This window comes from Camelus dromedarius, chromosome 19 (assembly GCF_036321535.1).
Source record: "Camelus dromedarius isolate mCamDro1 chromosome 19, mCamDro1.pat, whole genome shotgun sequence".
In the NCBI taxonomy this organism is placed as follows: domain Eukaryota; kingdom Metazoa; phylum Chordata; class Mammalia; order Artiodactyla; family Camelidae; genus Camelus; species Camelus dromedarius.
In genome coordinates this window covers 19,536,958-19,562,053 of record NC_087454.1, presented here as the reverse complement: position 1 = coordinate 19,562,053, position 25,096 = coordinate 19,536,958, and the positions used below count along the sequence as shown (strand labels likewise).

At 45.5% G+C, this 25,096-nt stretch overlaps 2 protein-coding genes across 9 annotated transcripts; both read right to left on the bottom strand.

Moving 5' to 3' along the window:
• Positions 1–503: 503 nt before the first annotated feature.
• RPP21 (ribonuclease P/MRP subunit p21) lies at positions 504–10,705 on the bottom strand. 3 transcript variants are annotated; one of them, XM_010978191.3, is made up of 6 exons: positions 10,573–10,705; positions 10,396–10,496; positions 10,219–10,301; positions 9,299–9,424; positions 2,075–2,244; positions 504–1,121 (listed from the first exon to the last, which is right to left on the bottom strand). In XM_010978191.3, the coding sequence occupies exons 1-5, from the start codon at positions 10,627–10,629 to the stop codon at positions 2,096–2,098; spliced, it is 516 nt and encodes a 171-aa protein (XP_010976493.1). In that variant the 5' UTR covers positions 10,630–10,705; the 3' UTR covers positions 504–1,121; positions 2,075–2,095. The 3 variants fall into 3 exon arrangements, 2 of the variants coding, with proteins under 2 accessions (XP_010976493.1, XP_010976495.2); XR_004131375.2 differs by lacking the exon at positions 504–1,121 and having other exon boundaries at positions 2,113–2,244; positions 9,219–9,424; XM_010978193.3 differs by lacking the exons at positions 504–1,121; positions 2,075–2,244 and adding an exon at positions 9,015–9,154.
• Positions 10,706–10,936: 231 nt separating this feature from the next.
• Positions 10,937–24,988, bottom strand: TRIM39 (tripartite motif containing 39). Of its 6 annotated transcripts, none has more exons than XM_064476272.1 (9): positions 24,080–24,163; positions 21,562–22,021; positions 20,475–20,570; positions 16,391–16,621; positions 15,206–15,228; positions 14,505–14,620; positions 13,477–13,780; positions 13,227–13,297; positions 10,937–11,073 (listed from the first exon to the last, which is right to left on the bottom strand). In XM_064476272.1, the coding sequence occupies exons 2-9, from the start codon at positions 22,012–22,014 to the stop codon at positions 11,006–11,008; spliced, it is 1,362 nt and encodes a 453-aa protein (XP_064332342.1). In that variant the 5' UTR covers positions 22,015–22,021; positions 24,080–24,163; the 3' UTR covers positions 10,937–11,005. The 6 variants fall into 6 exon arrangements, with proteins under 6 accessions (XP_064332342.1, XP_064332340.1, XP_064332343.1 ...); XM_064476273.1 differs by lacking the exon at positions 10,937–11,073 and adding an exon at positions 11,326–11,458; XM_064476268.1 differs by lacking the exons at positions 10,937–11,073; positions 24,080–24,163 and adding exons at positions 23,622–23,704; positions 24,188–24,269; positions 24,848–24,988 and having other exon boundaries at positions 11,800–13,780.
• Positions 24,989–25,096: the final 108 nt, after the last annotated feature.

Below are 25,096 nucleotides of genomic sequence, written 5' to 3'. Positions count from 1 at the left end.
ATCCTCTTATTGAGATGTTACAAATCTCCAATAAGGGCCGATAAGAACCGTGCAGTCTGCACCTTGAGTCTCCCCTGACTTCTCACTAACTCACAGCGCCTCACTCTTTCCAGACACAGCGAGAAGCTCAAAGGACCAAATCGAATTGCTTCTTCCCTACACCTCTGGGAAGCAAAGGGCACATCAAGCTTGGGGAAGTCATCTGAGTTGGGAGAACCGAGAAACCTGCAAGACAGAACGGTCCCAAATCCGTGTGTGTGGCGGGGATGGGTGGGCTCTATGAAGCAAAGAGCCTGACAACAGGGAGAGACCAGTGAAGCTTCCAGGTGGGAGTTAGCGCAGGACCTCCCAGCGCCGCCGAGAAGGTCCTCAGGGCAACTGCACCCTAGACTGAAGGAAGATCAACCCTGCGGTTTAGGTGACCTTGGAGAGCTTGCAAGTTTAAGAGGCTTGGTTGTACAACACCCACCTTTTCTAAATATAAATTCAGATGTTAACAGCAATTCATGTTCAACCCCAATTTAAAATTCATTTATTATCCATGTATGGAAAACGACACGCTCAGAACAGTTTCATTTATGAGCAGCATATAGACTCCTTCCTGGGTATCCGCGGAGGACTGGATCCAGGGCAACCCTGCACACCTAAACCCGTGGATGCTCAGATGCCTTATATAAATGGCGTAGTATTTGCATACAGCCTGTGTACAACCTTCCGTATACTTTAAATCATCTGTAGGTTACTTATAGCAGCTAATACAATGTGTAAATGCTATGTAAATAGCTGTAAATACAGTGTAAGTGTTACGGAAATAATTGCCAGCGGGCAGCAAATTCAAGATTTACTTTTTGGAATTCTGAAAAAAATTTTTTTTTTAATTGGGAGAAACAAACACTGGGACTGGAATGGAGCCAGACGAACCTGGGCACCTCCTGTTGGGGATGGTCAACTTTGAGGGTCCCAGCACAATTGCTGAAGACCGCGGCAACCACGGAAGAGAGGCCAGACGTCGGAGGCGGGTAGACGGAAAGGTGCGGTGGTGCAGAAGGGGGCGTCGGATTCCGATTGCCGCTGGGGTAGAGTGTAGGGTCGCGGGTTGGAGGGACACGCGGTCAAAGCTCCTGTGGGGATATGGGAACGGCACCTTTGGGGGATTCGCCTGCCACTACTCGACCCTGGCTGATTCGGTGGGTAGCCTCGGAGAAGGGCAGTACTTCCAAAGAAGAAAGAGGAAGGGAGCAGGAAGAGAGAGAGGCGGGAGAAGTGGAGGAGGAGGGGTGGCTTCTTTCCGGGGGTCTATTTTAGCAGCCTGATTGCTTTTCTCCGCTACTGCATCCCTCTCTAGTGTGTACTATGAACTGAGGCTCCCTTTGCCTTCTTTCGTAGATCAGTAAGTTCCATTTGCTCTCCATATTGCTAATATTTGCTGAAAATTTCTATCACTGGGACTCACCCATTTTCATCACAGCTATGGATTCAGTTCAGTTGTATCCCCTTACAACGTTTTAATATTATCTTAGGAGAGAAGGAAGAAGAGTTTTTGCTCCTGGAAGGCTGGCTGTCTTGAATCCAGAGACTTCTCTCATTGTCTTTAACAGGAATGTATTTAGGGGACGATCTTTGCACAGCAAAAAGAGAACTGGCCTTCCCAAGTCAGATAAATTGGGTGAAGAGTCTCAATTGGCCCTTTGTCAAGTCCAGGGATCTTGGACCTTCTGTAAATGATCAGTGCCTTTAATCTGCATATGTATAAAATAGATGTAACTGTGTTACTGTCCACACTGGTGTTTTAGGAAGGTATGGTGTGATACAAGTGAGAGCTTTATAAATAATAACCTTTTCTTTATCTCACTACTCATAGCTAACAGTTTCTGTTTCCTAGGACTCTCAAAACTGAATTCATGCCTTTGATAGTCACTTATGGAACAAACAGCACATACCAGGTGATGTTCAAGTGTTGAGAAAAAATATGCATAAGGTATTAAACACAATTACAAAATGAAGAGAAAAGAAAGTCCTCACTCTCGAGGGGCTCACACTTTTAAAGAGGAGACAAATAATAAACAAATCTGACCTTGCAGTGTGCAGAGGGTGATCACACAGATGTGTGCGGGTGTTGTAGGTGTTCCGGAGGAAGCCTGCCTGGAGCGTCAGGCTCTGAGGAAGGATCTGTGCAGACAGGGGTTCTCGATCTCAGCATGGCAGATATTCTGGGCCCGATGATACTTTGTTGTGGAGCCTGCCCTGTGAATTGTAGGATGGTTAGTATCCTACTTGGCCTCTACCCACTGGATACCAGTGACACCACCACCTCCTCAATTGTGACAACCCTTAAATATGACTAGATGTTGCCATGTCCCTGTCGTGGTGGAGGGGCATTGGAGAACCACCAGCGTAGAGAGTAGCCAGGACATCACTGTGAGTCTCACTGGTGGTATGGAAGTCATCTTTATTTGGCAGAATGACAAATAAGTTTTTAATTTAGTTTTTTGTTTACATTAATGGGTCATTGGTCCCTTATTTATTTTGATGTGTAAATAGAAAAATACTAGTTTTTAATTCAGAGTAGAGATATGATTTTTTTCTTTAAATACATGTATTTGGGCAAAAGTGGTACTTCAGGAAACAATGAATAAAAGAAACTAGGAAGAATTGCATCGTGTACAATTCCTGGCAATTGTGTAACTATCATGCCATTCCACTCTGTCTGCACTTGGGCCAGGCATGAGGCCTGGAGGAGGGTGGGATTTGGTGCAGGGTGCAGACAGTGCCACTTAGGCCATGCCCTCTCCTCAGTGGCAGGGAGCCTCCTTTGCTCCTAAACACCCAGTGCTCCAAAGAGGGGATTCTCACCCCTTCTCCACAGGCCGTGGTCTCTCCTTGAGCTTCAGGCAAAGGACCTCAAGGCTGAGGAATTATTAGAAGCTTTTCTTAGGGTGCGCTGCCCCTGAGCTCCAGAGCAAAATCACATTTGATGCCCAATAATGTAGGAGGTGAGAGTGAAGGAAAGGGGTGAATGAGCTGCTTTTCCCAGAGAGAGGGCGCAACCAGCTGGAGCTGGGGAGCTTGCTGCAGCCTCCACTCAGAACACTGCCTCAGGAATTTAATCTTCCTGAAACATGGTTTGCTTACTCACTGCACACCTTCTCGGTCCTTCAACACCCCTGTCCTTGCCGAGGGTTCCCCTGAAGTACTGCAAGGGCAATTTGAGTGACAGAGGTTAACTCTTTCATTTTTGGAGATAAACAAAGGGTAGACATATCAGGGTGAGGGAGTCCATGAGTTTAAGTAGAGGTGGGTCACAGCTTGGGATATAATACCCATAAACCACATTCTCATAGTCCTTGATTTTTCATAAAGGAGCATTCCCATCCATTTGTGCCCACTTAAAAGATTACTTCTATACACATTTTTACAAATAAAACCACTAAGGCCCTATAATATAAAAAAGATAATTTAAAACAAAAGTCAAATGCCATTTATCAGATGGGCAAACACCAAAGGTTTGATGATGCCTCACTGTGTTAGTGAGAGTGAGGTAATCAGGCATGTTAGTGTGAGGTTGGTGAGGGAGCAAATCAGTATAACTTCCATGAAAGGCAATAGGGCATTATCCATCAAACATTAAATGTAGAAGTATTTGATCAAGCAATTCAGCCTGTAGGAATGTATCATGCAGATATGGCCTCTAGTGTAAAATATGAACAAAAATATTAATGCATTACTTTTTCACTTCATTTTAAGTTTTTATTGTGAAAAATCACACAAAGATTGACAATGCAAAAAGTAGAGTTTAATGGAGTGCACATACATTGTAACTACTACTTTGAGAAATTAAACATTGCTGGCAGCCCAGATGCCTCTATCCTGGCAATCACTCTCCAGTCATGGCTTAATCCATGCTTAACCACTACCCTGATTTTAAGGTAATATTTTCTTGTTTTATTTTCAGTTTTCTCACCTAAGTAGAGATCCCTAAACAATAAACAGTACATGTATATTCATTTTCATTATTTTTGAACAGTATGTAAATAGAATCACACAGCATATATTCTTTTGTGCCTGGCCTTTTTGTTCAATGGTATGTTTTGAAGACCCATTTTTGCTGGATGTGTAGCTGTAGCTCAGCTGTACACATTATTTATAAGAAAAAGACCTGAAAGAAACTAAATCAACAGGGAGCAAGTTAAACAAATTATGGAATGTTCACAAGGTGGAATATTATGCAGATGTGAAAAATAATAAAGGTGATCCTTATGTACTGAAACAGTAAGAGCATCAAGTTCTACTGCTAAAAAAAGCAATATATAAACTGTATATAGTGTCCTACCATTTGAGTGAAAAGAAAATTTAAATCAACATAAACTGATTTGTTTATGCATGTTTATTTTAAAATCCAGAATGTGTTTACAGTATTTGTCTCTGGGAGAGGAAATGGGTGGCTGCAGGATGAGGGTGGGAGGAAAATTAACCCCTCATTGTAGCTATTTGTATAGTTTTTGAATTTTCTAACTGTGTGCACCTACTAACTATTCAAAATGAGGCCAGACACCCTAAACAATTTACCCAAAGTCATATAGCTAGCCAATGTTATAGCTTGGATTCAGCCCCAATTATTGGGAATTTTGGCCAGATCTCTTTGTAATTTCAAAAACAGGATGGATTGAACCAATGAATGGCCTTATCCTCTCTAACCTGGGAAAATCTCAGGGGACACTCTGGCTGGGTCTGAATGTTGGTCTGTTTCTTTATCCCATCACTCCTTTTCAGCAGTGTTCTGGTGGGATTCCACTCAGCTGAGGCAGAGGTTATCATGTGACTGCCCAAGAAGGACAGAATTTTCGGGGAAGGTAAAAAGGGAGAAACCCAGATACCCACCCTGACTCTAAGAGTCCAGGGGGAATATTTTCCTGTTGCAAAGCAGAGCGAGACAGGGCATGGTTGGAGGCACCAGGTCTGAAAGGGAGGTAAGGGAGTCCTGATGAAGTAGTGGCAGATCAGACTGAGCAGGACCAGAGAGAACAAACCCCCAAAGGGAGTCAGGTTGGAGACAGAGGATAAGGTCTGAGCAAGACAGTTTGGTTTCCAAGGAAGTAGCTGACATATCTTCAAAATAAAACTGCATCAAAGAACACTATCGAAAAAGTGAAAAGGCAATCCACAGAATGGGAGATAATATTTGTAAATCATATATCTGATAAGGACCTAATATCCAGAATATATAAAGAATTCTTACAACTCAAAACATAAAGGCAAACAACTCACTTTAAAAAACAGGTAAAAGTCTTGAATAGACATTTTCCCAAAGATATACAAATGGCCAACAAGTACAGGAAAAGATATTCAACATCTTCAGTCATTAGGGAAATGCAAATCAGAATCACAGTGAGATAGAAACTTCACACCCACTAGGATGGCTGTACCAAGCAAACAGACAAAATAACAAGCGCAAGGATGGAGAGAAATTAGAATGCTTTCTCACTCCTGGTGGGAATGTAAACTGGTGCAGCAGCTGTGGAAAGAGAGTTTGGTTGGTTCCTCAGAAACAGAACTACCATATGATCCAGCAATTCCTCTCCTAAGTATATACCCCAAAGAATTGAAAACAGGTGTTCAAACAGAAACTTGTAAATAAATCTGGTCACAGCCTACAGATTCTGGGGACAGAATTCTCTGCAGGACTCCTGTCTCTGCTGTCCTAAGGCTCCTTCTCTAACCCTCCTACCTACTTACTCAGTTTCAGTAAAAAGTCCCAGCCTTTACCCCTTGTGAGGAGAAACTATTCTGTGAGATGCCAGGGTGCCCGCCCTCAAAGAACTGGCTAGTCCTAGGCCCCAGTGAAGAAGTTTCTAGAACTATCTCACTCCAGACAAGGGCAGGATCAGGAAGCAATATGGGAAAGGGAAGTGCTCGGACTAGTCAGTTGCTCTCCTGAGGCCTGTCCTGCAGCAAAGACCCTATGCCTCTGACCTGTAACTTCTGGGTGGGAGTGCATTAACCGTATTTTCTAGTTTCCGAAGTTTTGAGCTTGAGTTTTGCTGCTTAGGGAGGAACTGCTCCCCCCAGGGTTAGCTACTCCTAGAGATAGCAATCAACTCTCCCAGGAGCTCACCCTCTCATATGCAAACTAACCAATCTGGAGTCCACCCACCTGCTTTATCCCCTCTTAAGCTTGTGAGACATTAACCCTAGGCCCTAAGTGCCCCAGGCCAGGCATCAGACATCTAGGGGCTATACTTTGGAGCTTGCTAAAATTACTCCAACTAGCAATCCCAAACCTGGTCGGCCCACTGTTGCCCTACCTTACCAGGTTTTTCCAAAAAAAAACCACAACAAAGGCTTTCCTGCTGTTCCCCTTGCTCTGTTTGCACGGACTTTGACCTCAGTGTTCTGTCCTGTGGTCCTGCACAGTGTGTGGTGCCCCACCCCCCAATCTTGGGAACCATGAGTAAAACCATCTTTTCCATGGTAATCATCTTCTGGTCTGTGGGCCTCACCATGCATACCTGAGTAATAGCAAAATCTTGGGTACTTTTTAAAACAGGGAGAGCACCCAGTTCTAGTGGCCTGAACCCTGCTCCTCTGTCCTCATCTGTGCCGGCCACAGTTAAACCAGTGTTTAAGCTTGTGAGGCACCTGTGCACACCTGTTCACCAAATTTTCTCACATGCTCACATACCTACTAAGCTAATATTTAATTTCATATAAAATTTGTAAAAACCAAGGACAAAATTTATAGGAGGGTGACCTGTGTTATGGAAATCTGATTTCTAGGCACCCTGGGTGCCCTTTCAGGTACACCCCCAGACTTACTGCGCAGAGACCTCAAGGGGATAGCAGGGGAAATCTGGCTTCAAAGAGCTTTCTGTGGCCAGTAAATACTGAAGTTACAGCAAATATGTGGCATAGATAAAGCAAGAATTATTGTTCCTTTTGTTGAGAACCTAAGTAATTTTTTTGAATTCCCTTCTGAATTCAGAAGAACAATTTCTCAGTCATTCTCTCTTTCCTCCCTGACAATAATAATGACACTATTTTTTACTAGTTTTAAAAAGTGCTAAACAAACCTAATGTTCAGGAGTAATTAAGTCTTGGTTTCTGTGGCTTTTGGAAGACCTTGTTTTCTTGATTCAGTTGGGATGACCTAAGTTTCTTCTTTCTCCTCTATTTAATTTTATCTGAAGGGTCCTAAAGGAGCAGAGATTTATGAAATCATTTAGAAACATTAAAGAAAGCTGACTATTTCACACTAGGGCTTTGATTTCCTCTGTTATAGGAAATCCATTTTTGCACATAATGACAACTATCGTGTCATAATAAGTAAACACAAAAAGGACAGTTTTGGGAGGAGGAAGGGTGGGGTTCCTCGGAACCCCACTGCTATTCCACTGTAGACATGTTTGGTCATGTGTAATCATAATCACACTCAAAATAACTTGGCCAAGAATCAGATTTAGTGTGCAACAACCAACCAGCTCAGAAATGACACTCAAGCAGGGAGCCAATGAAGGTGAGCTGAGGACAAAAAGGGTCCAGGTCTGCATGGGGTGCACCTTCAGGTTACATGTTTGTGTTGGTTGCTAGAGTTGACCCTTGGGCACTATCTTCAGAAGTAAATGTCAAAGAATAACTCAGAAACATTTAGTTCTTTGCACACTATTAGTATTTTCCATGCAAATAGTGTACAGACATGTGAAAGAATCAGTGGAGAGAAAGAGTCAGGGACAAAGGCAAAATGAGGGTGTGGTAGATTGCTACAGAGGTGGTCCCCAGGGAGCCAATAAAACTCCCAGTATTCATGCCCCAGTGTAACCCCTCCCACGTTGAACCTGGGCTTAGCCAAGTGCCTGACTCTGGTCAAGGAGACATTAGCAAGCATGATGAGAAGAGAGGCTTGATGAGCACTTGTACCTTGGAGCCTGTCTTCTTAGAATACTCTGTGGAAGCCAGAAGCCATGTAAGAAGTCCAACCACCCAGAGACAGCCTTGCTGTGAGGACATCAAGGCCAGCTACACAGAAAGGCCACCTGGAGAAGCAATCAGGTGTTACACATGCAAATGAAGCTTCTTGAGTCTTTCAGACCAGGTACCAGCCACCAGCTAAATGCACCTGAGTGACTCCAGCTGATGCTACCTGAAGGGAAGTACCTCTGAGCCAAGTCTTCAGTCAGCTTAGCCAACAGAATCAGGGGAAACAACACATCACTGTTGTTTTAAGCTACAACGTTACGCAGTGATTTTTATGCAGCAGTAAGTAAGTGCAACACAGGATATGTAAGAGAAAAGGAACAGTGAATTTTGTTTGTATACTTTTGGGATAAACTGATTAGCTGACACCTAGCAAAGAGGTCAGTCTGAAATTCCATCCTCAAGTAAGTTCTCCAGGAATAACAAGTAAAACAATTTTTGTTGTTTACTGATTCTCAAGAAAACCTTGAAGGTTTACCTATGGAGCATATTTGTGTAATAGCTGCCAGTGTCCTTTTGTGAGCACCTTTGGCTTTGTTGTTTCAAGTTTGTACAGTTTCCCTTATTAGAATTTTATAGAAGAAAATCCAGGGACTGGGAAAAAAATCCAACTCAGAGTGGGCCTGAAGAATCTGAAACCTCTTCCAGCCCCCCCCAAATTCTTTTCCTCATTTGAAAACAGGATCAGTGGCATCAGCAGTCTGTCTGTCCAGCCCTTTAGTCAACAGTCAGGGCTACCGAAAAATGGACTGTCTTAAGAAGGCACAAGCGCTTGCAGACAACCCAGGAGCCTGAGTTCCAAATGTGGCAGTGCACTGAGGAGGCCAGGGTGGAGGGGCACTGGAGTCACGGCCCTGGAAATGGGAGCTGCTTTGTGAGGCCAAGTGGTCTGTGGAAATTGGGATCTCTCTGAATGATGGGAAGATGATAAAGACAAAGGACAAAAAGCACAAAGAAGAGGTTAGCCGGTGACAGAGAAATACAGACAGAAACAGAGGAAAATGGAGTTAAGAGCTGAAATACTCACAGAACAGAATCACACAAAGTTAAACAGAATTAAAATTTATTGGGAAGATAGGGTGAATCCATCACTGGTGATTGGAGCTCTGAGGCTGTATGTTCTCCTCAGGAAGCTGGGCTGGAACAGGGTGGGCTGTGTTTGGCAGGGGCTGTGGTGGTTTGGGATCTGAGTAGATGAGCAGAATTAGTTTTTTTAAATCTGGCACCTTTCACACCAACCCAGAACTCACCTGTGTGTCCTCTTCAGCTCTGTGTTATCCACTGCTCCGACCTCCCTGGGGTATCCCCGATTTTCTCTACCAGCTCTCACCTGCCTGGCTCCCCAGCTGAGCCTCAGGCCGGTCTCCCCAGAGCAGATGCCTAGGATCGTTGAGGAACCGCTGGCTGCGCTGGCATGTTAGGCAGGTCTGTACAGTCCAGCGCTGACCCTTGCAGCCTGGGGTGAATGTGGGAAAAAGACAGTGCCCAGGTTCAGGAGAAGAAAAGCTCTCTTGCACCCAGTTTTGCTTCCACTGTTTTCTAGTAGGGAGTCTACCCCCTCCCTACTTTGAATCAAATTTGATGGTGTCAGGTCCCTGCATAAACTGTTAATTTCTTCGTACCCTTTAAGATAAAGTCCAAACTCCTTAACAAGACTCTTCAAGATCTGTCCTGTTTCCCTCTCCAGCCACATGTCTTGCCCTTGCCCACCTCAAATTCCAGCCACCTGAACTCTCATTTCCTTGACAGCACCACAACCTCTCTTGCCTGAGATCTCACAAATGCCTAGGATTTTCATTTCTCACTTTCTTCATTTATAATGAACCTCAGGACCACTGGTTTAAATAACCTAGTATTTTACCCTCCCAATTAAAACATTTTTCTATGCTATTTTAATTGTTTCTTAGTCTGTCCCATCAGACTATAATTTCAAAGAGAATAACGACTAGCGAAATCCTTGATACATCTTAGAAAATTGTTGAAGGAAGGAATGAAGATGGGAATCATGTCCTCATAATGCCAAATAATATCTATTACTATGTGCGGGCGAGGTTGCCTCTCATGGCAACATCATTTCTCTACTGCCCAGACCTAGTTTGTTCAAGTGGAGGTAAACAACTTAACTCACAGCTGGAGAAAGTCGACTCCTCCAAACCCCACACCTAGCACCCCTCTAAATCCTTGCCTGTCCCCTCTCCAGGGCACTGGTGGCTCCTCAAACATCCAACCTCAGCAGAAGGGAGCACTCACGTCTCTGGCGCTGGGTGCAGGTCAGGCCCGGGATGAGGAGGGAAGAGCAGCCACGACAGAGGGTCCTCTTCACTGAGGGGTCCCTGGGGACGGAGGTGGGTGGTGGTCCGGGCGCCCGCTCTCCCTCTCCGGTTCTTCCCCCGCCCCGCCCACTGCCAGGCTCCACGCCCGTCTCACCTCCGCAAGACGAGCCGCTTTGCGATGTTCCTCTCCGTGTGGCAGTAAAACCTCGCCAGCGCCTGGTTCTCGGGCTCCTGCGCGAGGACGCAGTGGGCGGCCTGAGGGAAGGAGCCGTCACTGGGGGCCGGCCGCACTGGGCCTCCTCCCTGTGCATGCGCCCCGACGCGGACTCACCTGGTACAGGAAGCTGAGCCTCTGTAAGGCCTCGCGGTCCTTCACCGGTCCCGCCATCCAGGCCAGGCCGCGCCGCGAGAGCCCAACACAAGACAGTCCACAGGCTTCATCCCAGGGAGGCCCCGCCTGCGGGCGTCCGCGCAATGCCTTCTGGGAAGTGTAGTTCCTAGGGCCGCGGACGCTCCTCACTCTGGCGCCACCCCGCGGTCTCAAAGATAACGTCTGTTTGCAAACCCACCCCGCGCTCCCGCAATTCAAGCCGGGGGTCCCTTTAAGAGTTTTGGATTCCTTCTAGTCTTCCTCAAGACTATGATCATCATATTAGGTAGAGGCTGGAGAGGCTCGTGGAGCAGGAGAGCATCTTAAACTACTAACATTTTTCAGGACAGGACATTCTTTATGCAGACAGACTGGGGAGACGGTTATGTGCAATTTATTCCCAGCAAGACTTTCTGCCATAAGCTCCTGAAGCCAAAAGCAGATGTCTGGAAGACCTACAGACTGAAGAAACAGGTTATATATTCCAAAAAATGCACTAGTGCCAGTAGGAGTGAAATTGGAAAGGACATGAGGACGGTGGAGGGATGGAAGAGGACTCCCGGCCCTCAGAAAGCACAGCTTACTCCCAATCTTTTCCAGTTACCAAAGAAAAACACTTCCTGTTATGCAGTGCTGGACATACAGTAGTCAATTCTCACTAACTCCTAGTCTTAGGTACTGGAGCACAGAAACCTGTCAGTAGCATTCCCTGCCCCTGAAAATACATTCCCTCTCCCCCAACATAGACAGATAGTGCTTCACATTCCTCCCTTTGATCTCTGTCTCTCGTTTGCTCTGTTTGGCATCCTGTGTTTACTCCTGCTTCATAGTTAATAACCACTTGTTCCTGAGGTTAGAAGTAGAGAGACAGAACATGAATAGACCTGGAGATGGGGAGAAGGCAGCGTTAAGTCAAGAGAGGCTGAGGATTTTCTCCTCTTTCAAACCTGTCAGGCTGGGCAGGGACAAAGGCCTCCAGCTTGAAGGAAATGGATGAAATTTCCTCTTGGATTAGTTTCACAAGGGTCCCCAGACTCAAATGAGGAGTATGTTTAAAAGGTAGAAGTCGAGCCCACCCGAGACCTTGATCAACCACTGAGGGTGAGCCCCAGGAACATGCATTTTTAACACCCAGTGATTTTTACATATTAACAGAGGTTATCATCAAATTACCACACGACACAGGTATCACTTCAGTGGATCCTTTGTTCCATATTATGTTTTACCAACCAAAGCATCTTGCCACAAAGAACCACAGTCAAGGCACAAAGGTAAGAGGAGAGTCTGGACAAAGTCCTGTTGAGGTGGTAGGAGGAGCTGAAATGCCCTCAATAAACTGCAGTTTCTTGTCCCAATCTACTGTGAACCCCTGATTACCCAAGTAGCAGATAATCCAGTCATTTTAGTTTGGTTTGGCATGCATTGCTTTACCTTTTTTGACAACATATGTACCCTACAGGTTGTTTATTTTGGCCTAACATTAAAATGATTTACATTCTCTGATAGGAGAAATGGCAATAGGTGAAGGATGGCAACAAACAAGCAAAAAAACCGGCTCTTGTGAACAGACGTTCCAGGCCAGATGGAACTATATCTGGCCTGTCCCTATACATACCACCCTCTTCTACCCTGTCCCCAGGGTGAGGAAGACTCCATTTTCTTTCTCCCTGTCTGGCTGGGACACCTTGGCCAGCTAACAAGGCTGACAACTTGGGAGTAGCTACTTAGTAGCATTCTTTAAGGCCAGGGCTTTGAACAGAAATACTTTTCTCTTTCCTCTAATACCTGACTCTCTCCTTTTCCAAGTTCCCCTGGGAAAGCAGTGAAAGGGTAGACATGTCTTGCAGGATCTCTTGCACCTTGGCTACCCAGTCGAGCAAGGTAACAGCTCTTGGAGACAAGTAATTACAAAGAGGTGGGCGGTAAGCCAGCTCTGCTGAAGGGACCTGGCTTCTAGCTCTTCTTACCCCCTCCTTCCCACATTCCTACCTCTGGCCAATCCTACTCATAATGGCAACCAAAGAAACCCTTCTCCCCTTCACTAGTCTCTAGGAATCTGTTCCTTTAGCCCACTTTCCTGACTTTCTTTCTAACCTTCTTGATGCCCAATCTCTGCCCTGAAAAAACTCCTCAACTTCTAGACCCACAAGAGCAACTGTCATTCATCTTTATTTCAGTCTAGAGGTACACAGACCCCTGTGATCCTCAAGAAGTAAGACTATTCTGGGTCAAAGAACCCCCCTAAAAGGATGTACAGGGGTTTCTGTTTCCTCCTCTGGTTTGAGCAAGTCAGACCCTTCCACAGACTTGTTTCTGGAAAAGTCTTTCCTTCCTTCCCAACCCGTCCATGTGCAATAGAAAGCCTGATGGACTTCAGGGGAGACGATCCCCTGGGAACCAAGGTCCCCATCCTGACAGGAGGGAGACACAGTGGTGCTCTCATCCCAGCCCAGTCCTACCTACTCCTCCACATAAACCACTCTAAAAACCAAAGTGTTTCTCCCAGACGGTTCAGGACTGGAACCAGGCAGACACAAAGACATTCCAGCAGGTCACAGGAAGGAAGGCCCATAGCTCTTGACCCTGCCTCACCCCGATTATTCCCACGTCCCTACCTGTCATCACTCCCAATCTGTCGGGGGCCTGATGGTAAGTGGTGCAGCATTCTTCCGACCAGCCCGGATGCCTGGATAGAAGAGGGGCCAAAGTTTCTCAGTAAAAGTATCAGTGAAGGTATAGATATGAGAGCGGTCTGTGACGTTGTAAAAAGACAGTGTGCCGGCCTCATAGTCGAGGAATATGCCCACCCGCTTGGGTTTCACCTTGATGTGCAAAGGGGTAAAAGGCGTGGTGGTGGCTGCATACTTGTCCCCGTTCCACAGCCGCACCCGCCAGTAGCCAGTCTCGGGGAGTGGGGTCAGCTCGCCTTTTCGGCTCACGGAGTCCCGGCACACACCAACTGCCCAGTGGGTCTTGTCGCCCACCTCCACCTCCCAGTAGTGTCGACCTGAGGTGAAACCCTCAGTAGCCAGGACGCAAGGGTAGAAGGTGAAGCGCCGTGGTGTGTCAGGGAGATCCCGGAGTCTTGTCTCCACAAACTTGACGCTCTTCCGATCTTCGGACAGGACTAGGTTAGGATGAGCAGTCTCAGGGTCCAGGGTCACGTCCGCTGGCGGGAGAAGCCAGAGTGGGGAGCTAGATGAGGACGGGAACAGCTCAACGCCCCTGCCTCGCTCTTCCAGCCTGCCTTACAGAGCCTGCTCCCTGAAAGCCCCAGAACACCATGGTTTGGTAACTTTCTCAGTTCTCAGTGACACCAGGGGAGGGGAGAGGAGGGAACAATGGCTTCCCTTCTCATCCTGGGTCTAAAATAAACAGATAATGGCCTCTTATCTGCAAGGGCTGGCAGTTTAGGATCCTGCCTGGTCCCCCCTCCACCCCTGGCCATCATCATCTATCTCGCTGTGTGGAGAAGTAAAAGGCACAGTCCAAGGGTCAGAAAGAATGGAAAACATTAATGATACAGAGCAAGATAACATTAGTGTCCAGTAATAGGGTGACCATGTGTTCTTTTTCTTGAACAGTCTGGTTTATGACTGCTTTCCGTGAATAAATATTAATGAGACTCTCTTTCACTCTCAAGAGGGGACCAGGTTATGTAAATTATTTAACTTCTCCGGGTCCCTATTCAGAAAAGTGTGGGACTAAGAGCAGATGACACCTAAGACTTCTCACTTTGAGTTCCATGACTCAAAGTGAGATTGAAAGCCAGGGAAAAGGGTGGGTGTGGGTATGGGCATGAAAAGTGACAGAGGGGATAGATAAAGTAGGACCTAAAGAATTTCTTTTCTCTGCCGATTCCCTCTGCTAGTTTCCTTTTGGGAACAACTCACCAATTAGCTGTTTAAGGATTTTCCTTAGGGCAAAGTACTGTCGGGGGAAATTGCTGAAGTTCTTTTCCAGCTCTATGGATACTGAAGTCACCTCCATGGTCTTCACCTTCTCACATCTAGGAGGGATGGGGAGATAGGGGAAGAAAGGGCAGGGTCAGGGGAAGCTCCAACTGGGTAAGTATTCAGATGTTGTCATCTTTAGGGAGAAACTAAAATTCTCCATCCTCCCACTTTCTTTCTCCTCCCTCAAGACAAGTACTCACTTATTGCTTTCTTTTGTCAATCTATGGAAAGCTATATGGTCTTCTAGACAGACTCTTATCTTAAGAATGAGTCTCAGAACTTTCTGTATGTATTGTTATATTTCATGCTAATTGATAATCACCCTCCCCCTCTGTCAACCCCGTCTTCCTTCCATCTCGTTTGGACACAATTCCACCCACATGCCAGGTGAAAAATCTGGTTCTACATCATCTTATCTACCTTGCCAAGGAAATCCTGATGGTCAAAGGGGAAATGGTAAGGGACTATTATTCCTGATGATTTCCTCTCTAACTGGCTTCATGGATGCAATAAACCTTCTCCCGTATCCTATCCAGACACTACATGACTTTTCCACCCTTACTCCCCCAACTCATTACTGTACCCCTACTCTTTAAGCCAAGACCTAACTCACTCAAAGAGATATAAGAATCACTTACTTTTCCAGGGTACTTTTGACATCCTAGAGGGAAGGAGAAAAGAAAGCAATATTGGTCCTAGTAGTCAAGGGTCCTTTAGAGGCAAAAGGTTCCCCTCCTCCCAAAAGTTCTAGATCTATTCAATAGGCATAAGGCAAGCTAAGGGTCACAATGCAAGGGGTAGAGCTCCAGAGGGATCTGAGTACATCTCTTCCAACCTGACCCCCACTTTCAACTCTCAGTCATCATGGACCTTGGTAATGGTATCACTTCCAAATAGTTTCTTGTGTATTTTCTTTGCTCCTCAAGGACATTGGGAGCTCAATGCCTGGGACAGGGATTGTGTCTACTCTTTACTCTGTCCCCCAAGTACCAACCACACACCTGACTCCTTGAGGATCAGACTGCTGGCATAGGAACGAATTACACTCTCCTCTGGTTTGGTATCCCTTGTCTGGTATTGGTTAATAAATATTAGTAGCTGTGTGCCAATCCTGATTTGTGAATACTTGGGGTCCAGAAGACAAAGAAGACAAATCTCTGCCCCCCAAGGATTTCTCAGTTTAATGTGGAAGGCAGAACACACATACATGAAAGGACACAAGAATATATACCAAGCAATATATAACATGCAGATAAATGTACAAAGAAGCCTCACTGATTCAAATGCTGGTAATCTAATCTCTAAGATAAGAAATATGTTTCGTATAGCCTTGCTAACACATTTCACCTGCTTAGAAGAACAAATTAAACATTTTAGAGGCACCATTTACATATCAAAAGCAATATATTACTTACACATAATTTCAAGTGTCCTTCAAACTATGCTTCTATTCTTTTTGAGCACTAGGCAAATCAAGTTCCAGGACTTAAAAGTAATGGTTACTGCATTTACACAATTTTTAATGCATAGTTTTTTCACTAATTCAGTCTAGGCTGCCCTCCTTTCAAAAGAGTGAACTTTTTCTTTGGTACAAGTTAAGCATATAACTGTTGACAAGACATAAGAACACGGAAATGATTAGAAAGGGATGGGAGAAATCAAAGAAGCCTTTCTGTGGAGAAAGATCCTTTGAGCACGTCTGGAAGAGAGAATCAGATTTAGAGAGTTAGAGCAGAGGAGGGAGCACTGCAGGCTGACAGAATGGCCTGTGCAAAACTAGTCTGCACTTGACCTGAGGGGCTATGCAGGGGCAAAGGTCGAACCTTAAGCATTTCGAAGCCCGACTGTAAGCACTTGCCCTCCACCTCGGCAGCCAAGTGGGCCAGGTCCCGGCGCTTGTCTCCAAGGTGAGCAGCATTTTCTCGGAGGCGCTGTAGAATGTCCTGTTCCTCCTCCTCCAGTCGTGACAGCAACATCTGCTGCTCTTCATCCAGCCGCCGATGAAGCTCTTCAAATTCCTTTAGGATCTGCTGTCGGCGACTCTCTACTAGTCTCTGAGAACAGCGGGAAGGTGTTATGGTTAATAGGGCCAGTGGGGCATCTGCTGCCTTTCCCCACCCATCATGTGTATGAATTCACACAGACTTCCAGTATCATTGGAAAGACCTTAACGAGACACTCATGTTCCTTCCTCTCCTTTGGAATTTCCTTCTGTAAAGAATGGCTCCATCCCCATTGTCACCCCTACTGATGACCTGGTAGTAAAGACCATTGGGGAGATTAAAAAAAAATCAGCGTTTAAAAAATTATTTTCTTTATTAAATTAACTTCTAAAAAAGCTATACTTTTATGTTTTAGTAAAAAAAATTCAAGACATAAGAACTCAATTAATAAAATGACATCTACTATTACAGAGATCAGAGATACCTCTGCTACTCCCTAAAGTTCTAGCTAACGCAATTTGTCAAGAAAAGCAAAATACAAATACTGGAAAGTCTGAGATTGTCATCATTTGTATGTTGCAAGACATCTTCTTGATAAAAACTGAAGAAGCAACTAGAAAAGTATCAGAATCAGTAAGATTTCAGTAATGGGTTCTTACAAAATATAAATGCATATCTCAGGGTTGAGCCTGTTAAACACTTTCAAGTCACTTCAGAGACTGGCAGTTCCCACCCCAGGAACAGGTTATGGAAGTTTGTTAGTAAATTTGTTGCTTAATATTTGAAACAGCTTTCTCTCAGCCAGGACATAGACTTAGACCTCTTAACATTCCTGAGATTTGATAATATAGGTTTCAAATGCCAGCCTTTCTGAGCGTTATCAGCAAGCACATCCTCCCTTTTGCACGTCCACTGCAACAGAAGTGACCCCCACAAAGGAGGATTCCCCACACACCACATGACTGATGGGGAGGAATCAGCCCAAGACGGAGGCAGGAAGCAGAGACTGGGACTCCGGAAGGAGGAAGTGGATAGGGACTGGAGGGCAGGGCTGAGGGGGAATAGAGAGTGGGGACTACAAAGCCAGAGTGGGCCTTACAAGCCTGGTGTTTCTGGGTTTCAAGCTAGTTCCTAGCAGAGGCTGACTAGCTCCACTTTTAGAGCTGCATGCTGCTTCCCGTCCCACTGCTGCCTTCTCAGGAGCACACTGGAACAAAATATCTTCTCACAACATTTACCCTGAAGTAAAACATGGCCTTTTTCGTGTGTGTGTGTTTAGGCGTGACGTATGGGTAGAATTTAGGATTCATAACTGGTAAATAGGAAGCAAAGGGCTCTCAGATAATCCCATAATGCCTTCTCTCTTTTCCCCTGTTTGTAGGAAGTGGTTCTTAACCACAGTGTTACCTCCCTCTAGGGATATCTAGCGATGTTTTGGAAATAGGCGGCATTTTTTGTTTGCCATGACTTGGGACACTCCTGGAATGGATGCTAACCCTCCACCAATGTGAGAGACAATCAAGCAAGGTGAACTGCATCGTTTTCTAACGTTCTGCCGGATATTCAAAAATGGAGGCCTGGACTTGAGTCCCATTTTATGTATAAACATAGAGTAATTCTTATACGGTTTTAATATACCTGAATTTTTAAGGAATGACTGAAAACTCATTAAGACTGTACTTTGTGGGAGTTTGAAATTTGCAGATGCTAACTACTATATATAAAACAGATAAACAACAAGTTTCTACTGTAGAGTACAGGGAACTATATTCAATATCTTGTAGTAACCTATAATGAAAAAGAATATGAAAAGGAAGATACGTGTGTATATATATATGACTGAAACATTATGCTGTACACCAGAAATTGACACAACATTGTAAACTAACTATACTTCAATAAAAAAGAAAGGAAAAAAAATACCGTAATTTGTTTTTCTTAGAACTTTACTAAAAGTTATTTATAATTTTGAAAAATTATGTCACCAACAGCTAAACTGCTAGTGATGTTTGAGTCAACATTACTACACAACTACCTCAGTCTGAATTTGTATTTGTTGCATTGGTGATGGTGCCACATATAGGTGCAAGGATACAACTACATTGTAGTGTCTTTCAGGATAGTCAAGCCCAAATGTTTATACACCAGGTTTTATTATAAATTACTTTTATGTTGTATTATACTATATTTGGGCATGATCGCCTCTTTTTTAAATTATGTGGAGAGGTTATTTTATCCATAATTTTCATTTTAGCATGATTAATTACAAATGATTTACTTCCAAAAGGGGCATCAGGTCTGATTCTGGAGGAGGGATGAGGGAGAGGGAGGAAAGAGAATTCAAAAGGTCATTGAAGGAATGTTGGTGGTTGGTGATAGTTTCAGAGACCACTGAAATGATAATTTACATTTTTAAAAAAATCACAGTTCTGTTCAAGCATTTACCAGGTTTTTAAAATTTTTATTCCTCTCTCCATCCTTTACCCTTAAGAAAGTGATCAACGGGAGAGGAAAGTTAATGACTGGGAATAAGCTTCATTTTCACATATTTTAAGTTTCTCAGGACCTTGCCAAAAGAACAAAGAACTTTTTTTTTTAAGTTCCCCTTTCCAATACAAATTAGTTCAAATTTTTAAAAAATCAAATGCTTGTTTGTTAAAATGTATAAAGGACTAAGGTAATAACACTTGCTTCCTACTGAAATGTTGTCAATGTTTAAAGAAATTAGTGTTTCTACTCATTTCAAACTTGTGTTTAATTTCTGGTGATCCCTAAAAATCTCAGCTACAAAAACTCATTATTTCTTCTGGAAGCCTTTAATGAGGTCAGGTTTCTACACTGTCTTCTTATGAATTTGCAACTGCTTTTTGTGCCATATCATTTCTATTCTCTCTTCTTGATTGTAAGTTCAAGGAGGGCAGGGACTGTATTTTTGCTCATCATTGTTCCCGAGTGTCAAAGATAGGATCTGGCCTACCATGGAGGCTTAATAAATATTTATTGATTCATGCAGAATTAGTATCCCTGGTTTGCCACATACTAGCTGTATGATCTTGGACTAGACACTTATCCAAGTTCCGTTTCCTCCTTTGTAAGCTGTGGATAACAATATCTACCTGTCTTGAAGCTTTTCTATGTCCCACTTGGGCCAAGTCTAACTTGAACTCTTGTAACTTCAACCTGGGCAGAACCCTAAGACCTAATACAACCCTGTAAGTTTGGAATGTCATGGGCACCTAACGAATTAATGCACAAGACTCAATAAAATGCAATAATAAGCAGTTATTATCACTGCTACTATTAATACATGTTTCACTGTCTAATAGAAGAAATAAGGCAGATAACAAAATACCATGCTACAAATGGTGATGCTATGAAAGAGATGCAGAACTGTATGAAAATTAAGAAAGCTAATTTCTGAAGGGTAAGGAAAGGCTACACAGAAAGTGGTTTTCATCCTAGGAGGGAAAGGATCCTAGAGGTAGAGGATGGGGAGGGAAAGAACATTCTGGGAACCAACATCATTTAGCATACTTGAGTTAAGACAATGTGCACTGGGCAGTTCTTTTGGGAGCCCTCGGGCAGCGCCTTCATCTTTCCTCCCCAGTGTACCTTCCACATTCTCCTCTCCTCAGTCCCTCTAAGAAACTCCTATCCCTGCACTCTCAGCAGAGAGCCTCCTTCCCTGCTTTACAAAGAAAAGGAGACCAAGGGCCATGAACTCTCTCAACCCACCAGGTGTAAGATGTTCTGTCCTTCACCTCTTATATCCTTCTCCTCAATCCTTAATCCATGACAAGTAATTTAAGTACGATGTTTAATGGCAACGAAGCTTGATAAAATACCATCATTTCTGAGAGAACATCACTTTTGGAATGAACCAGAACTGGTGGACTACATAATGTGTGATTAATATTTGGTTAATTGCCTGCAGAGCAGCCCCTATGGGATCGCCAGCCTTTACCTTGAGCTCACCAGGTTTCTTCTCCTCAGAGGACTTGCAGCGGGTGATCTCCTGCAGCTTCTGCTCCAGGGGCTCCAGGCACTTCTGTAGTTTTTCCTGAGGTGTAAAAAGAGGAAGAATGGCATTTGGGGTTGGCTGGTACATCCTACATTCAGAGGCTAACCCATTTGTTTAAAACCATGTCTGTTTCCTGTCCATCTCACCACCTCTTGATCCATCTCCCTTCCTTGCCTGTCATTTGGGGTGTCAACTTCCTATAGATCCCTCTTCCTGCCATCAGCTTGTCTCCATCACCTTCCTTGCTCACAAAACTTTGTTTTCACTGAATCTCACAGTGTCCAGCTGTCACCAATTTTATCCTTCCCCAGCCCTACTCATTTGCTTACTCAAGGAACTGCCTGTGACTGTCAAAGTGATCTTCTGTACCCTGATATCCTTCTTTAAACTTGTTGTCCTATCCAACTCTTAACCAACTGCAAATATAATAAAATCTTGATTATTTATACTGCAAACATAATTAAGCAAAGTACCTGATAAAGTGCTAAGACATTAAAATCTCTAGTTCCTATTACTCAAACACTTATTCTGTGTGGCAGCAGTAAGTTAAACTAGATGCCATGTTATCTATTACCTGGGAAAGATGCAAAACAGACTGATTCAGCTTAGCCTGGTGGGGATCATTTTAAAGTGATGGTACCTAATACCAGTGGGTAAACAAGGGGTGTGCTGAGCAGGGAGACAGAATGAAGGAACCAGATCACTTTTCAGTTCTTCCTAAGTTTGATCTTCTCCATGTGGTTTCATTCATTTATGAAAAATATGTTACATTCCAAGACCACACATACACAAATGTGTTACAAAAGTCAGAGAGACATTTTGGGGTACTCTTTAATGATCTTCTTCATGCCTGAGGATAACTGATCAGAGGTACTGTGTGCCCCCGTGTATGCAGCTCTGAAGGAACTACAGAGTGAGGACTGGATACTCTCCCGCCCTCAGGAACTTACAATCCTCTACCCAGGGAGTCTCCCATCCTCTGTGCTCTTCCCTCTTGCCCTGCATTGGCATCATGTGTCCCGTTCCCCACCTTGTACTCCTGCGTGGCATCATCCAGTGGCACGACGGTATGGGCCCGGTGGGTGTGGGAAATTGCACATATCAGACAGACAGCCTCCTGGTCCTCATAGCAGAAGAGGCTGAGGGCCTCATGGTGCTGGGGGCAGAGGCTCTCATCTCGGATCTTCCGCTTGACAGCCTGGAGCTGCTTGGCAATTTCCACCATGCTGCCCAGCTGTCGATTAGGCCGGAGACTGCGGTAACGGGAAGTCTTTCGACACACGGGACAAGGGAAGTCCCTCTCTAGGTCCTCCCACCAGCGGGTGATGCAAGCTTTGCAGAAGTTGTGCCCACATTCAATGATGACGGGCTCCTTCAGATACTCCAGGCACACAGAGCAACTTGCCTCCACCTGCAAGTTCTCCAGAGCTGCAGCTGTGGAGGCTGCAGAGGCCCCAGCCTCTAACAGACTTGTCTCTGCCATTATTTAACTTGAGGTTAGGAAGGAGGCAGAGAAAAGAAACATGTTAGTTAGAGGTTTAATTTTTTTGCATCCCTGGCCTGTCAATTACCCCCATTTTCAATCCTAATTTCAGATTTAGCCCCATCTTAGTATTTTACATTTTCTCTTCCACTAGATTCAACCTCTTTGTTTCTTCACATCCAAAACTTGATTCCCAGGCATCAATTTGTTTTTTTCTCTTCAGCAAACTGACACCCAACCCCCAATCTCTTCTTTTACCACTTTCTCTCTTTAGAAACAGAGGCTTCCTTTAACTCTAGCCCAGGGTACTTCTCCTGAACCAAGTTCATTCCACTTGCATCTCAGAACCAATAGTTTCAGACCAATGTATTCCTAGTTTGACATATTTTTCTAATAGATGAGAAAAGAGTTTGGGAAAATGAAAAGTACCATAAAAGTCAAAGCATTAATTAATATTTCTTAAATTAAGTCTATTTTAAAGTGTAATGTTACAGAAGAGTTTTACTACAATAGGCTTAATGGAGCCTGAGCTCAATTTTTTGCCACGATTCTCTCACTCTTTCAAAGGGTAATAAATGGAATGTCAGGCAAGGGTAACAACCTCTTCTTTTCAGGAAAGTTTGAAATTATCCTTGCTTTTATCAGGCTAGCCTAGAGGAAGTGTGCCCTCTTCTTGGAATAAAATGATTCATACAACAACTCATTTCAATTTTTGTGCATTTGGACTTTTGGAACTGTTGTAAAGTGATAAATTCATGGCAACTATACTAAAGAGTATATTACTGAGCCCAGGGCAATAACTTCTTGAAAAGAGAGCTGACAAGTCTATTCTAAATACTCAGCAGTGACTGGAGTCTTTGGAAATAGTTATCGATAACTAATTCCTTGGATGTACTGGGCCTTCAACTAATAGGTTCTGGAGTGATTGGGAATTAAAGAGAGAGAAAAGTAAAGAGGCAAGCAAAAATCTCCCTCAAATGAAGCATCAAAAAAATTGGAAATGCATCTAAGAGATTTATAAAGCAAAAGGCTGGTCCTCTATTCCATCCTTGAAATTGCTGATTTCTCTATCCCCATAACCCCTCCTGTCTACCCCTCCTCTCTAAGAGACCCAACAGAAGGCAATTTAGTAGGTCTATGTGTTGAGAGAGAAGTGGCCATGTAATGAGTTGGGTTTACAATGATTATTCCTGTATATATTGACGGCATACGAGAAAAGTGTTTAATTTGGAGTAGGAGTTGATAATTTATTTGGACCTGAATTTCTTCCCTCAACCAGGAGAGAAATTCGGTCAGATAATATTTCTCTACCTAAGGGAATCCAACTTTGACTAGTGACCCTCCCCTTCCCTACTCTTCTAGAAATTAGGTGACTTGAATTGTATGCAGTTAGGGACCAGGATAGATCTAGAGTGGCAAAGAAGTGGTGTGAAAGAGATGGGGATAAGGTTAGGAAAGTATGGGGAGAAGACTTGGAGCTACAGCAATAGTGAGGGCTTGGGTGCCTCTGGGTTGGTCATTTCTTTCCCTCAATTTCTCGTGTCTCAGTAGAAGGGCAAACTTCAGGGACGTCCTCATTTTGTTTCTACCACTGTCCAGGGTCCCACCTTGTGACCCTCTCCAGAGCGTGGTCCACAATTCGGTCCCACCCCCGTCTCCATCTTCTCCCGCCAGACCTGGCGCAAGGGGACTGGAGAAGGGGGAGAGGAAACCAAGTGGTTGGCAGGGAGGGAGAGATGCATGTCCAGGTGAGGAGGAGGTGTGACGTTAAGGTGGGATGCCCGCCGCTATGACGCAGCCGAGACCCGCGGTGACGGCGTCAGAGTTTCACCCGGGGAGGCGAGCGGCAGCGGGACGGGGGAACGGCGGGGTAGCCAAGCAACGCCAGACGCGCTGACGTCGCCGGGGCGGCAAAACGTCCGCCCGGGCCCGAGGCGGGCGGAGGCAGCTGTGGTTACGTGCGGGGGGCCGGTGACGCAGTCGCGGGGCGCTGGGACGCGGCGTGCGGAGCCGGCCGGCGGGGGCAGGCCCTAGGGCCCGGGCGCGGCAGCGGGACAGCACCTACCTTCCCGGCTTCGGGTCCGGGAGTGCGGGGCGCGGAGACGCCGGAGCGCTGCCTCCCTCCTTCCTCCTCCCCCCGCCCCCGCCCCGCAGCGCGACACACAATACTCGCCGGAAGCGGAAGCCGCGCCGAGAGGCTCGTGTCAGTGGAAGCCGGGGTATCGGCGGGCGGCCGCGGGAGGGCCTAGCGGCGCCTGCAGAAGAAGAAGGCGGGGGGTCGGAGGTGAGAACCAGCAGGAGGATTCAAGGGCAAGAAGGGACCCGGAGGGGCAGGTGGCTGAAATGCGGTCGTCCAGGTGACCCGAGGAATCCGCTGGAGAAAGAGGGCCGCGCATGCGCATAGCGAAGCGCTGAAGCCCATTAGCCTCAGGGCGCCTATGGGCACCGGGGTCGGGGAGCCCATCCAGTCCAGGGTGCGGTCCCGGGCTCTGGCCTGGCTCGGCTGGTCCCGGGTTGGGCCGGGAGCCACCGGGGGCGGGGCAAGGGCGGGTGGCGGACTTTGAGCTACACTTCTCTCTCCTGGCCAGTCCAGGAGAAGGTGACTCGCCAAGGCGGCGGCCAATTACGTGGCGGACCTGCAGGTCTCAGCTGGTACGTCACTTCCGACTCTGAGTTTTAGCGTTTTAACATTCACGGATTAGCTCAGTTCTCCCTACCTTGTCTTCGGATGCTCCTCGCCTTGCCCCTGCTAGGCGGGCTTTATGGAAATAATCTACCTTCCCCGCTGGAGTGGGAGCCGCGAGAGAGCTGGTACTGCGACTCTGCTGCTTACCTTTGTATCCTGGGCTCCTCTCTCGGGGCCCGACGGCAATGAGCGCGCCATGAACACCAGCCGTTCTGGGTGTGAGCCAGTCCCGTCTTTTTCCAGTTTGGGGGCTGTGACTTGAGTTTCTCCGCAAGAGCAGATGGTGCTTGTGTAGGGAACAACGGACTCTTGACTCCTTTCCTCTCGTTGTTGGAAACTTCGCAGGCCTGTGACTTTGGAGGAAGAGGGTGAGGTGATGAGGCTGGGGAAGAGTCG

Excerpts from the sequence above, each read along its gene's own strand:
- TRIM39 (XM_064476268.1), bottom strand. The coding sequence starts at position 22,014 with ATGGCAGAGACAAGTCTGTTAGAGGCTGGGGCCTCTGCAGCCTCCACA. Across the intron at positions 16,622-20,474 it reads AGAAACCTGGTGAGCTCAAG|AGACTAGTAGAGAGTCGCCG; the intron begins GTAAAGGCTGGC and ends CGCTGTTCTCAG. Across the intron at positions 15,229-16,390 it reads CGGGCTTCGAAATGCTTAAG|GATGTCAAAAGTACCCTGGA; the intron begins GTTCGACCTTTG and ends CCTTCCCTCTAG.
- RPP21 (XM_010978191.3), bottom strand. The coding sequence starts at position 10,629 with ATGGCGGGACCGGTGAAGGACCGCGAGGCCTTACAGAGGCTCAGCTTC. Across the intron at positions 10,302-10,395 it reads AAGCGGCTCGTCTTGCGGAG|GGACCCCTCAGTGAAGAGGA; the intron begins GTGAGACGGGCG and ends CTCCGTCCCCAG. Across the intron at positions 2,245-9,298 it reads TCAGCTGGGGAGCCAGGCAG|GGCAGGCTCCACAACAAAGT; the intron begins GTGAGAGCTGGT and ends TACAATTCACAG.